We start from the raw sequence: 14,287 nt of genomic DNA, 5'->3' as shown, positions 1-14,287 counted from the left end.
TCCCTGGTTTCAAAACTGGAATGATAATAGCTTCCTGCCATTGCGATGGAAAAATTCCCTCATTCCAGATTCTGTTATAAAGGCGAAGAATGTTGTAAAGTGAAGGAACACTTAAGTGACAAAGCATGTGGTATGAAATTTTATCAGGTCCCGGGCTGGTATTATTAGATTTGGAAAGTGCCTTTTGCAGTTCACACATATTGAATTCAGTGTTATATGGGAGGGTATGGCGTACTTTAAAGTTAATTGGTTGTCGCTCAGCACAGTTCTTTATTTTTAAAAAAGTAGGATTATAGCTATCTGAGCTAGCCACTTTGGAAAATGTTTCACCGATGATATTGGCAATGTCTCGTGGTGATGAGTATGTGAAAGAATTATGTTTTAAAATAGAAAATGTAAATTCCTGATACATACCGTTGGCAGCCTTTACTTTTTTCCATAAAGTTTTACTAGAAATATTGGATCTAATACTAGAGACATATCGAATCCAATATTCTCTCTGACTACGTCTTCGTATTTTGCGAGCACATGCCTTTGCATATTTGAATGCAACGAGATTTTCTATTGTCGGACGCCTTCTAAAAATGTCCCATCGCTTACTTTGCGCCTTCTGTGCTTCACGGCAGGCATTATTCCACCAAGGTTTTGAAAGTTTATGAGGTCTGGTAGAACTTTTCGGGATTGCAGTATCAGCGGCATATAATATGATTTCAGTAATTTGTTTAACTGCCTCTGAAATATCCAAACAATTAACCATCGCCTCAGTGATTGTGGCCAACTGCTGAAAGCTGTACCAATCTGCCCGTTGGAATAAGTAGACAGATGGTCGTTGTGCCATCCTAATATTATCAGCAAGGTCAATCAAAATTGGGAAGTGGTCACTATTCAGAAGATCTCTTCCAACTGAAAAATTTAAAAGTGGGAGTAATATTGGAGAACATATAGCGAGGTCTAATGAGTGAAATGAACGAGTGGGCTCGTGAAAATATGTCCTTTCATCACCATTTAACAGGCAGAGATTATAATCATGAATCAATTGTTCAATTTGCTGGCCACGAGAGTTAGTATCTTCATTTCCCCATAGGACGCTATGTCCGTTAAAATCACCAAGCAATATAAAAGGAACAGGAAGTTGATCTATTAAAGAATTTAATTCTTCTTGTGAAATCACTTCACGTGGAGGTAGATATATGCAGCAAACTGTTACGAGTCTCTTTATGTGGACTTGAACGGCAACAGCCTGTAAATTGGTATGAAGAATAAGGTGTGTGCTGGGGTAGAGGTTGGCAGTGAAAATGCAAACACCTCCCGAAACACTAGCATTTGAATTTGTATTCGCATCTCTCCGTACACAGCTGTATCCTCTAATTTTAGAAATTATTGAGGGTTTTAAATATGTCTCTTGTAAGGCAAAACAGGCAGGCCTGTATTCATTTAAAAGCGATTTTATTTCGACAGTTTTAGAACGATACCCACGACAATTCCATGAAATGAAACCAGACATTAAAAAAAAAAAAAAAGGAAGAATTGAAAAAGCTACGCATGGCTGCCTGGGGGCGATTTATTAGGAAAATGTTGATCCATTTCTACATCAGAGATATCAGATGTAGATGGACAAATTGATAGAACAGAATCTGAAGTAGTAGGGATATCTGGAGGTTTAGGAGGGATCCCAGTGTCAGATCTTTTGGCACTTGGAGATTTTGCTTTCTTGCGTTTCTTCTTAGGGAAACGAGCCAAAGAAAATTCAAAATCTTTGGATTGAGAAAGAGGTGGAGAATTTTTTGTCGAAGTAGAAGCTTGATTTCGACTGTTTTCAGTTTTTTGAAAGTTATTGATCTTAACTGATTCCTGAGCCAAATGTTTACAAGAACACGTGTTCATAGTTATAATGTCTGTAATCTCTGTCTGAGAGCCAGTGCATTTTAATGTTGATTTCATGGCTCCACTGTAAGAAAGGCCAGGTTTAGGTGTCCTGTCTAAAACAAACTTTCTCGCTTCTGCATAGGTGATATTTCTTTTAACTTTCAGGCTTTGGATTTCTTTCTCCATCTTCCATTTAGGACAATCACGAGAATAAGCAGGGTGGGGTGCAGAGCAGTTTAAACATTTCAAAGCTTGAGAGCTACAAACTGACGTTTCATGGTCATCAGCTGAGCATTTAGCACATCTAAGGCTGCCACGGCAAGTTCCCTGTGAATGTCCGAATCTCTGACATTTGAAGCAACGCAGAGGATTCGGAACATAAGGTTTAACTTTGGATTGTACGTAGCCAGCTCGTATAAATTTCGGAAGTTCTGGACTACTGAAGGTCAGAATGACATGTTTTGTAGGAATGAATGAACCATTGCGTTTAATTTTTATGCGATGAGCTGCACAAACTTTTGGGGAATGCAATTCCTGAACGAGTTCAGTCTCTGAACAATCAAAAAGATCTATATCAGAGATGACCCCTCGAGAAAAATTCAGCGTCCTGTGAGGAGTTACCTCTACAGGGAAGTCTCCAAGTTTTGTTAATTTCTGTATAGCAGAAATCTGAGCTTTTGATGAGGTCTCAATTAAAAGATCCCCAGATGGAAGTTTTTTTGTAGATTTAACATCACCAATAAATGAAGAGATCAATTTTTGAACTAGAAAAGGTGAAACTTTATGAAAGGTCTTTGGTGTGTGCAAGATTAGAAATCTAGTATCTTCTGTGATAGGAAAACGTGGCGAAGTGTCTGAAAAACCCATGCAAAAAGGGACAAAAATTCAAGCTCCGACGGCACCGCCCACCACGGAGCCCAACACGGGAAGGCAGCCACCGGCTCTGGTTGCCTCCAGCCTCGGCGCTTACCCTGATGCTAGCCAGAACTTATACGCTAAGGGCCACTTCCAGGAACGTCTACCACCCTTAACGCAGAGCCCCAGAAGATGACCCCTTCGCTTGATCCCCTTGAGCAGACCAGCCAAATGGTTGGGATACCAGCCGATTGATACACCGGAGACCGTAATGTACCACCCGTCTAATGGGTCGCCACGCACGGCAAACACGTGGGGTTTTTGGCTGTCCATGAGAAGCAAGAAGCAAACAGAGTGGCGACAGCTTCTCATGGAGAGCTCCCTCGCTTGCCGTCGAGGGAAAGAAAAACACAGCAAAAAGCAGAAGGCGTAGGGTAGAATAAGAATAAAGGGAGTAAAGATCCCTGGGAACCTCGGGATTGGGACACCCGTACTCACCTATAGTAGGTGAGCCCCTGAGGGGTAGTTTTTTCAGGTAAATTTCAAATTAGATCTTTGCATGTGCTGAACATGCAGTGGCAATTTGTGTTTTGGAATCAGACATTTGCTTTTGATCTAATACTCCAGCGTTTTTTTTAATAAATGTGGATTTAAACAAAATGCAACCTTTAAAATGGCAAAATTTTTGAATATGCATTAAATTCTTTTGTAGTATTCTTCACAAACATAAATTACTCTTCTAAAATGTGCTCTTTTTTCTGTTTCATTAGCTCCACTAATATTCAAATAACTGTAATCAATATTCCACTATAAGTATTTTTTCACAGTTTTGGAAATTGGACTGGACTGAAGAAGAAAAAAGAAATGTGCAGAAAAATGATGAGCTGCCAGGGTTTAATAGTTGAAAATGGTGTTTATTTATTTACTTAGCTATGATGATGATCTTTTTTGCTAGAATGTTGAAAGAAAGCTGCATTTTTTACTAAGGGGGGAAAAAAACTAAGAAATTTAAAATTCTTTGCACTTTTCCATTTTTTTTAAAGGAAATTTTCAAAATTTACTGCATTTTCCTTATTTTACAGGGTATTTCCCCCATTTTTCTGGAGCAGTGGCAACCCTTATTATTTCCCAAATCAGAATTATTCCCAATTTTTTCATATACACATTTTTGTTAGAAGGCAAACATTTACAGAAGTTTTTAAACTTTGTGTGTGTGTGTGTGTGTGTGTATAGCCTAGAACTTCTAAAAGAAATAGTAATCCATAACAAATGAAAAATCATTAAAAGGGTAATTTTGAATCATATATATATATATATATATATTGATAAGTTGATTAAACTTCTTTGGCTTAGTAAACAGAAAGAGATGTAAAGTAAATGTTTACATGAAACAAAACTTACTTTGTTTTTAAGCTGCTGACAAAGTTGTAAAGATACACTGAACAACACCAAGACTTCACTTAACCAGGGAACAGAAGATTCCACCTGAAAGAAATAACACTAGTAAAACACTTGATTGCTTATAAATATAAATTGTATTTAGGCTAGAGTAAATACAAAGCTTTAAAAAATCTTTTGTACATTGCTTTTAAAAAGTTAATTAAAAAAACTTTCAAAAACAGCAATTTAAATAAATTTATATATGGAAAATAATTTCTAAATAACATTGAAACTGTTCATTCTCATATCATACATTTCAAAGTTTTGATATTTTTCAAAGTATAAATTAATAATCTAAAATCAATACAATTTTTTTAAAAAATCAGATAATTTTTTTTTAAACTGTAAAAAAAATTGGGAAAAATTAATATGTAATTAATAAATTTAAATAATTTTATTTTGAATTAAGAAAAATGTTCTTTTTAATAGATATTATATAATAGATTTTTACATGAACAAGAACATATAACAGCAGGAATTCTCAGTAAAAGGAAAATTAATATTTTGCAATATAAGTCAACAGAACACAAAACTTCATACTTGACTAATGAAATATTTAAGCTCATGTTAATAAAAAACAATTTAATCTTGTTATAATAACAAATACAAAAAAAAAAAAAAAATGTTTTTTTTTAAAAAACTAAATTGATATCCAAACACTGAAATTCAACAGTATTACAGAATTAGAAGACAGGAAATCAGTAATAATATCAGAAATAAAAAGTTTCGCTTAACTGCCTCTAATTTGAATAGCATCTAAATACTCAATTCTTACAGTATTTTTCACTTAGAGCTTTTGTTTTCATACACATGTTCTTCAACTAAATAAATAATATTTGCCACTGTGAACTGATTTTTCAACTTCTGCTCTACTGGCATAAATCATTTTCATAGAAATCTTCTATCAGAAAATACATGTTAAGCTATTTCATGATCTCAGGTCAATGTATCATTGGTGCACATAATGATTAGAATGCTCAAAATACAACAGTTTTCAAAACTAATATTAGAAAGATATATAAAGGGCTAATGGTATTCTTTAAAAAAATACCTTGTGATTCTGCTACCTACTTTAAAATTCTGTGATTAAACTATTTAGCATAAAAAAGTCATTTCTAATTTTTATTTATCAAGAGTCATGTAACAAATAGAAAAAGAAAAAAAAATGCTTGAGAAGAAGGGGGAAAAAATAATAAATTTAAGACATAAAAAGGCTAGTCAGGTCTAATCAACTGATTTCATAATAATTACCAAAAAATTTGCTAGCAAAATAAACATAGTATTTAAAATAATAATGATTTAATTTGATAAATTTGATTTCTTTAATTGTGAAATTTAACATTTATTTTAAATACAGGGAATAAAACCATGTTAATACAAATTTAATATTTAAAAAATCAAATGCTGCAAACCTTAATATGAATTTTAACTGAAAAAGGGAAATATTTTATTTCTTTGAATAGTGTAAGAAACCAATGAAACTGGAAAAAAAAAAGAGTAAATAGCATTTTTAATGAATGAAAAAAAAATCTACAAAAAATAAGTGATTAAAAATTATAAAATCATGCTATATATATATATATATATATATATATATATATGCAGATTAAATAATTCACATTCAATTAATAAGCAGAATGTTATGTCAAATATAATATTGTGTATTAGAAAAAATAGTGCAAATGGCAAACATTAAAATTTGTGGTTTGAGCTTCATATGCTATTTATTGGCAGTAAATAGGGTCAATTTATGTAGACACACACATTAGAAATTGATTGCAGCAATTTTGAAATTTATCAGGCTTGCAAGAAGGGAAAGAAAATTTTTTTTGACATATCCATTCATGCAGTTACATGGCATGAGGGTAATATTTATTATGGAAATATAAGATAACATACATTGACCTTTTGGACAACCTTATCAGATTTTACCTCTTTCAACAGAAAAATGACAAAATATTTTCTCAATAATATTAAGCAACAACCAGTTATTAGAATAGAAAACTTTTTGAAAAAAAAAAATACCTGGAACACATCAAATTTTGGAGGCCCTTTGCCTTCCTTGGAGAGAATATGATAAACAGCAAAGACTAACTTGTGAGACTGAACATAGAAGCTGATGGCCAGATCAGGAGGTAGAGGAGGCTGCAATGATTTCTAAAAAAGATATGAGACAAATAAGAAAGCACAGAAAATTTTTAAAAAAATTTTAAACAAGACAAAAAAGTATAAAATGATTAAATTTATTATTATATCTATAGTAAACTGAATCAAAATAAAATTACTAGCCTTTTTTTATTGATAGTTTTTTCATACTATCTACACAAATAAAAGTGAAAATTTATCAAAATGTAAATTATTATTGAATAGATTTTTCTTCATATTTTGTTCATAAATATTATGAAGCATATATAAGGTTCTAAAAAAAGTTTTCATACCAATTAATAAATGTTAACCTTTTAGAAACAAAAATTTTATTTTTAATGTTGTGTATACAGTTAAATATAAGTAGAGATATTTTAAATCTTTTTATCTATTTGCTTTGAAATCATTTTTTAAAAATTTGTATCATGATTTAAATATCAAATTAAAAAATTTATTTTCAGTATAGTTTATAATTTCTCGGGAATTTATAAGATTTACAAAAATGAATGATGTAATTAAGACTAATATTTTAAGTAAAAATAAAACTGCAGAAAATGAGAGGATTTTGCATATTATATGAAATTATCATTTGTCAACCGATTCATGAGGAGGGAAATGCAGCTTCTGTGAGTCAAAAGACTGGAGCACCAGGAGGTAGATTGATTATATTGGCCTTGGAAGTCATTAATAAAATCCCTAAATGTGACATTAAATTGTATACTGATGGCAGCAAAATCGACAATTCTGCAGGTAGTGGCATCTATATTGTAACTCCTCAGTCTATTTTTTCTCTATGTCAGCGAAATCCAGACTTCTGTTCCGTTTTTAGAAGCGAACTTCTAGCAATCGATGAGGGACTTAAGACAATTTTACACGAAAAGAATTATAAGAACCTTTGGATTCTTACTGATAGCCGCAGCTCAATGGAACACCTTAACAATTGGACCTATGTTGGAGATAAAGCAAGTTTGTCTATTCTTCAGAAGTTGAAGCTGATCTCACTTCAACATGATATTCATTTCCAGTGGATCCCATCTCATGTGGATCTACTTGGTAACGAAATAGCAGACAGGCTTGCAAAGAAAGGAAGCAGCCTAGCGACTACATCTTCTGCTGAGCTCACATAGAACTGTTCTCTCAGGCAAAATTCCTAAATAAGAAGAATTGGATGGTTCCTCCTACTCATGATTGGTATAGAGCCAATAAGCCGGGGCAGTCCTTAAATCTTCCTTGTGATAGAAAAACCAACACTTGCCTGTCGTGCCTTGCCAGTGGCCACCTTAAATGTCTTTTTTTTTCTCAGGGTAAAAAATTTTACCCTCTTTGCCCGAAATGCTGCCAGCATCAGGCCTCTGCTGAACATATTCTGGACTGTTTAGGATTTCATTGGGTAGAAATTTATTCTCCTCCCTTCCTCATTTTTGACTTTCTTCTTGTTAACGGATTTTTGGATTTGGTCTGACTAAGTCAGACCATGGAGATTAGCAATAACAACAACAACAATATGAAATTATTCATATTAAATATATTATATAATTGTGTTTCAAAATGCATTTTCATGTGTGCATAGGTATCCTGTTGAGCGCTAATGTATTTTTCCCTCTCTCACATATAAAATTTGTACAACATAACAAACAAAATTTATATAATTATTTTATTTACATCATTAATATAATACATATTATATAGTTATTTTATTACAACATTTGTATAATTATATAAATATAATTGAATCCTATTATATGTAATTGAACCTTATATATTTATTTGTCATAAGTATTTATGATTTTGGTCACACATTATTTAAATGGGGAAGTTTTTTTTATTACATATTGTAACATTTTCCTCTTAACATATAAATTTGCCTTGCTAAAAACTATACAATAATAAACATAATTTTTTTTCTGTAAGTAAATATAAGTAGTCATACAATAAACTATTACTTCAGGGAATGTAGAATTTTTGCTTACTTCCTGCTTTTAAGTAAATATTTTTTTTTTGATAGGGAACTAGGTTTCCTGCTAATAATTAACATAGAAAGAGAATTGAGAAGAGCATTAGAAAGCTCTGCAACACTTATTGCAAACAAAATTCAGATTTGATTAAAAGAGGTTAGAGCAAGAATGTTTAAATATTAATTCTAGGAAAATTTAAAACATAGTAAAATATTCTTTCAATGGATTAAAATATTTTTTTTATTATAATGTTAAAACATAACAAATTATAATTAGCCAGTAAAAATTAACATTAGTCACATATAATTTCAATGGAAGATAGTTTTGTACTATCTTATACTCCACACATAATATTTTGTTACATTATCCTGCATTATTTAGAATAAAATATAGAATGCCTAATAATGTCTTTACGGGTTCTTCTAATAAAATTCTTATTACTATTAAACTCTGCTCAATACTTTTGCAATAAATAAAAAATAATATATATGAAATATCAGAAGTTTATGTAAATAATATATATTAATATTATCTCAATAAAATAATTATTAGCAAAGGTCTGAAGGATTTCTATAGAATTTTTTCAATAGAAGATTTCTATAGAATCCATCACTAATAAGAATATTTTATACTTAAACTAGCCGCCTTTGGCGACCAGCCGGTTCGCCAATCTTAATGTTCGTTTAAATTTTAATAATTAAATATTTTATGCAATTCCTACTTTAATAGCTTCTTCATCAAAATATTTCAAAACTTCAAATTTTGATATATAATTCACTCATAATATTATAAACGCCTTCAGTCATAACGTAATATGTATCTCTCTAATTTTCTGTTAGTTCCCGTAGAATTTATACTTCAAATTAAAGTGGAAAGGATTAATCTGCAATTAATATAATAATATTTTTTACTGAAACAAAGTATTTTTTTGGAATATGATTACTGAAAACAGTCACTGAGCGTTTAAACTTTATGGGAACTAAAGAATATCTTTCCTAATTTATGTAATATTTCAAGAATTTGTCAACAAAATATTCTCAGATTCATCATGACCAGAACGATTAATTAACAATGTTTAATTTTAAATGCATCAAACACTAAGGAAATAAAACGAATCGTTTAAAATAATCGGTTGAAAACAGGTTAAAAAAAACTACTTAAAAAACGATGTACTTAAAACTAAAAGCATATACAAAAAATATATAACTAACATAAATACAATTTAATTACAAAAACATGCAACTAACCTAAAAATAATTTAAATCATCCGTTGATAATGGTTGTCATGTCAACAATCAGAACACAATGCACACGCGTGAATTTTCAACGCCAGTTACGGAACGCAAATGCGTGAGTTTTTCTACGCCAGTTGGGGTAACGCTATGCAGATTAGACATTTTTAATTTCCTTTATTCTGTTTTATTTTAATTCAAAAGTACTTAAGAATGAATCCGAAAGATCGATTAATTAACAATGTTTAATTTGAAATGCAACAAACATTAAGAAAATAAATAGAATCGTTTCAAATAATCAGCCGAAAAATCTTAAGCCTAGCCTCATGACTGTTGGGAAAAAACCGCCAAATGAGTTAGTTGGAAACTAACTCATTTGTCGGTGGGGAAAATGAAAAGATCTTTTTGGCGGGAAAGTTAGTTTTTAATTAATAATTAAAATTCTAATTAAAAATTCAAAAAAAGGACTATCCTATCTTTTGAGTTAGATCAAACTGCACACGGTGTGCAAATTTGATTAAAATCGGTTAAGTAGTTTAGGAGTCCATCGCGGACATACAACGTGACACGTAATTTATATATATTAAGATGGTGTATATTAGGAGTTACACAAAATTCCCAAATAACACAAAAATTGTTAAGATTTTCATATCATAGGTTTATTATAGTAGTAATAAAGGTATCATCAAGATGAAGATTTGTGATAGTCATTAAATGCTTAAATATGTTTTATAACGTTGGTAATATAAAAATGTCTTATTCTTATATCACTATGCAAACAATTCAATTTTGATTATTTTCATGCAAATGAACAAAACTAAAATGGTAGTTTTATGAAATACTTATTTTTAAAACAATACAAATTATATTTTATAAAACACTGAGATTTTTCTGATATTTTAAAATATATTGAACAGTTATAACAACAACAACAAAAAAAAAAAAAAAAGTTGGCACATTTAAGAGGAAAAAGTACCTTAAACATTCTACAGTCAAAAAAAGCAAACAACTTTTAACTATGAAATTATATAGATGTGTGTATATATATTTCATATAAAATTAAATACATGTAAAGTTTTATGAAAAAGGAATGAAATATTTCAATTTATTTGGAAATATGAATTGAAAATTAAATGCATTAATAAAAAAATTATTAGAACAAACTGACAAGCTATATATGAAAATAAAGTAAACATTATCTATATCAAGATAAAAAAGTATGAATGGGAAAAAGATTAATATACCACATTGCGACTGCGTTGCAGCTCATTGATAGTACGCTTTTTTGGAATTAGGAGTGCAGAACGGCCTCTCTGCAGGCAACCCATTAAGGAATTTACCACCTGTATGAACACAAAAAAAATCATTAACTGAACATACATAGCTGTATAATACAAATTCAAAGCTTAGTTTGGAAGTATAAGTTTTATTCAGATATCATCATTTTAACAATCTTTAAATATAAATTTAAAAAAACCTGATTAATAATTCAGTCAGAGATTCTAGATCACTTTCAACATAAAAAGTGCAAAGAAGAAAAAAAAAAAAAATCAAGTAAAATGTTATTTATATAATTACAAAAACTAGTCATCTTTGGCAATCAGCTGTCCAAGCTATTTGTTATATTTAACTTCAGTTACATTATTTAGATGCAATTTCTTGTCCATGATTTCATTAAATGGCCAGACATAAAAACCATATTTTTTTTAATGGTCTAACATAAGGTCTGTTTAATGCATATATGGACTTTTCATATGGAGACCAGTTCCATGACATCATAACATTTTTAAAAGTGTAAACATCTGATTCATCTCTCTTCAAAATTTTGTGGTATTATAAACTTATACTATTTTTTTTATCTGTCCTATAAATAACATAGATATTAAAGTTTTTCCTTATCTTTCAACAATGAAAGAAAGTCACACAATTAAATATTTGATGAAATAATTAAAATGATTTGGTTTTTCATTCAAACAAATAACAATATTGCTGAGAAATATATTTAAAAGTTAATTAAATCTGGACTAAAAAATTTTACAGCAATGAAATAAGCATCATTGAAAAGATAATTTTTTGGAAATTATTTTTTAATGGGAATAGTTTCAGAGATTATCATGGAAAAATAATAAAATCTAGATTAAATTTTAATTCAAATTTTTAAAAAAATCACTTTGAGTTGCATAGTTTTAATCTCCAATGTATATCAGTGCCAAATTTGGCAGCTCTAGGTCAAATAGTCTAGTGTGTAGAGTGCTAATGCACACCCACATAGATTCCTATTTATTATAACTGCCAAAAAGTCACCTGTTAAATTTCAACATAAGCTGTTAACTATAATGCAGCATCTGATTATAAAACATGCTGCAATAAAATTGTGTCAATCGATTTCTGGAAATGTATACAGTAATTTCAAATATTAAAATAAGCATTAATTCATTCTAAAAACAGAAAAATGAAAGAAGGAATTCTACTTTTGATAATCGGTAAGCAATTTGTCAACCTCTAAGTTGTCAATTCAAAAAGTAAAATGATTATTAATAATCTATTTTACTTGATAGTTTGAATTGCTATATTTATGGTGAACTCTACATTATATTACTTTTATAAATACAATCATCATGAAAAGTAGATTTCAAATAGGAGAAGCAAATGAAAATACTTTATATCACTGAAATGAATAATCGCAAAATAAAATTTAAAAAAAAAATTAGCACCAAAGCGATTAGCAAAAGTAATGATTGGCAAGCAGCAAAGGGGAAAAATCAATAAATGCATTATAATAGGAATTGTTATAAAAACAGGTTAAACTGCAGATAAAGAGTGATTTCTAATTCCATGAAAATTAATATTTGAAAATGTAATGGGTCTGTGCATAAGTCATCTAATAATTGAAATTTCATTATTAAGACATTTTTATAATAAGCTAATTTTTATCTAAAACAGAAAACCATAATTACAAAAAAAAAAAAAAAAACTAGCTTATCAGACAACTTATTTTTACTAAATCCCTTTTTTTTTTTTTTTTTCAAGAATTCCGTGCGTTTTCAGAATGTTTTGTCTGACCATCAAAAATTTATTTCAATATTCTTAACATTGCTTTGTTTTATACTAATACTTTTCAATGAAATAACAACTCTCAATGTCCATTGGAAGATTTAACATATACTAAATGTTTTTACATTTCTTCAAAATAATCTGCTATTGTATGTAAATAAATATTAAAGGAAAGCATTATCTGATTGCATAAGCATATTCAAAAGGCTACTTTATAATTTATTTTTTGTAACATGTTTACAGAGCCAAAATGATAGCTAGTTGTAATTAAAGATTACTGAAATAAACGTTAAAAAGAATGATGATTCTAGAAAAAATTAAATATTAGGTTTTGTTTTTGGTATATCAATTTTTCCAAACATAGAAATAGGAAATAATGCAGAAAATTTAAGCTTTATTTCTTACATTTTCATTTATCATATATTTCAATCAGAAAAATATAAACTTAACTACTTAAACTGAAAAGTAAAATCAATTGAAAATAATCTAATAAGGGATATGAAAATGAAATCTATATTTTGTATATTGCACTGAAATATTCTTAAATACTCAAGAATTGACAAAACATATTATATTTCAAAAAAAAAAAAAAAAAACTTTTCTAAAGTAAAAAAATTGGGTTTAAAGGAATTAAAGCTTATAAAGTAGAATGAAACATGGTATTAATAAATGATATTACTTCACTTCTTTTATACAAAAAAATTAACTTCATATTCTACAAATATAAGTGACATGAGTAGGGATTGCAATACCGGACCAAAATTACAATACCGGTATTCGGTATTTTTTAGATCTCAATACCGGGATACCGGTATTAGAAATTTTAGAAAAAGAAAGAAAACACAGGTGTTTCTTTGTTTTATTTGCCGGTTTTATTAGAAAAGGTAAATATCACAAAAAATAATTTGTAACTTATAAATTATAACAGTATATAATCACAAAAAAGTAAAGAAACATCTTATTTATTTAAATCACAAAAAAAGTGTAATTATCACTATTCAGTCTGTGGTACTATTACAAATTTTTGAAATGTGATCTTAAAAAACATAATGCATCCATTGTACTGTTATTAAGCCTGAAAAGTAATTTTGTTCAAAAATTACCAGCTGTCAAAAACGCTCTTTCTGTATCTAACACTAGTTGGTGGTATTGTTAGCAATGCGCGATATACTTTTTCCAAGTATTTACCTCTAAATCCCTCACCTTCAAATAAATCGATTTCTTATCGGATGGTTTTGGATATAGCTGATTTCTGTATTGTATTTTGGTTCGTTGAAATTTTCTTATTTATCACTAATTCTAATTTTTGTTCAAGAGACAATTCCTTTTCATTATCGACATTAGTGTCATCATAATCTTCGATAACTGAACAGAATTCTTTTGAATGTGGATAGGTTTGTGAGTAAAAAATGTTAAGAAAATTTACTGTAAACTTAATCAGATTTGAATTGGTTATTTTCTTTTCTTCTTCTTCATTTTTAAAATCATTATAATTATGTAAATACCATAAGACATTTTCTATTTCGATATACCTTTCTTCTGTGCGATTTTTCAATGTAATATATAATCTTCAGATAGTGATGTGTGCTTTCTAGTGTGATGTATGCTGTTAGGAGTAAACGGTGCCAACGTGTTTTAAAATCTAATATTAACATATATTCTGTTTTATTTTCAGTTAGTATGTATTGTTATTATCTTCATTGTCAATATCACTCTCACTCTTACTCTCTTCAAAGTTGG

The 14,287-nt window shown here is 29.4% G+C and overlaps 1 protein-coding gene across 1 annotated transcript in view; it reads right to left on the bottom strand.

The window, feature by feature from the left end:
- Nucleotides 1-14,287, bottom strand: part of LOC129965790 (protein rogdi-like) — a 33,496-nt gene that overhangs the window by 11,702 nt on the left and 7,507 nt on the right. The window contains exons 7-9 of the mRNA XM_056079974.1: nt 10,738-10,836; nt 6,187-6,318; nt 4,123-4,206 (exon numbers count right to left, since the gene is read on the bottom strand). Coding sequence (XP_055935949.1) covers nt 4,123-4,206; nt 6,187-6,318; nt 10,738-10,836 — 315 coding nt within the window. The remainder of the gene's footprint in view (nt 1-4,122; nt 4,207-6,186; nt 6,319-10,737; nt 10,837-14,287) is intronic.

The sequence above is a fragment of the Argiope bruennichi genome, chromosome 4 (assembly GCF_947563725.1).
Source record: "Argiope bruennichi chromosome 4, qqArgBrue1.1, whole genome shotgun sequence".
NCBI classification, from domain to species: Eukaryota; Metazoa; Arthropoda; class Arachnida; order Araneae; family Araneidae; genus Argiope; species Argiope bruennichi.
Note: the sequence above shows the minus strand (reverse complement) of the source record. Positions and strands in the feature narration are given on the sequence as shown.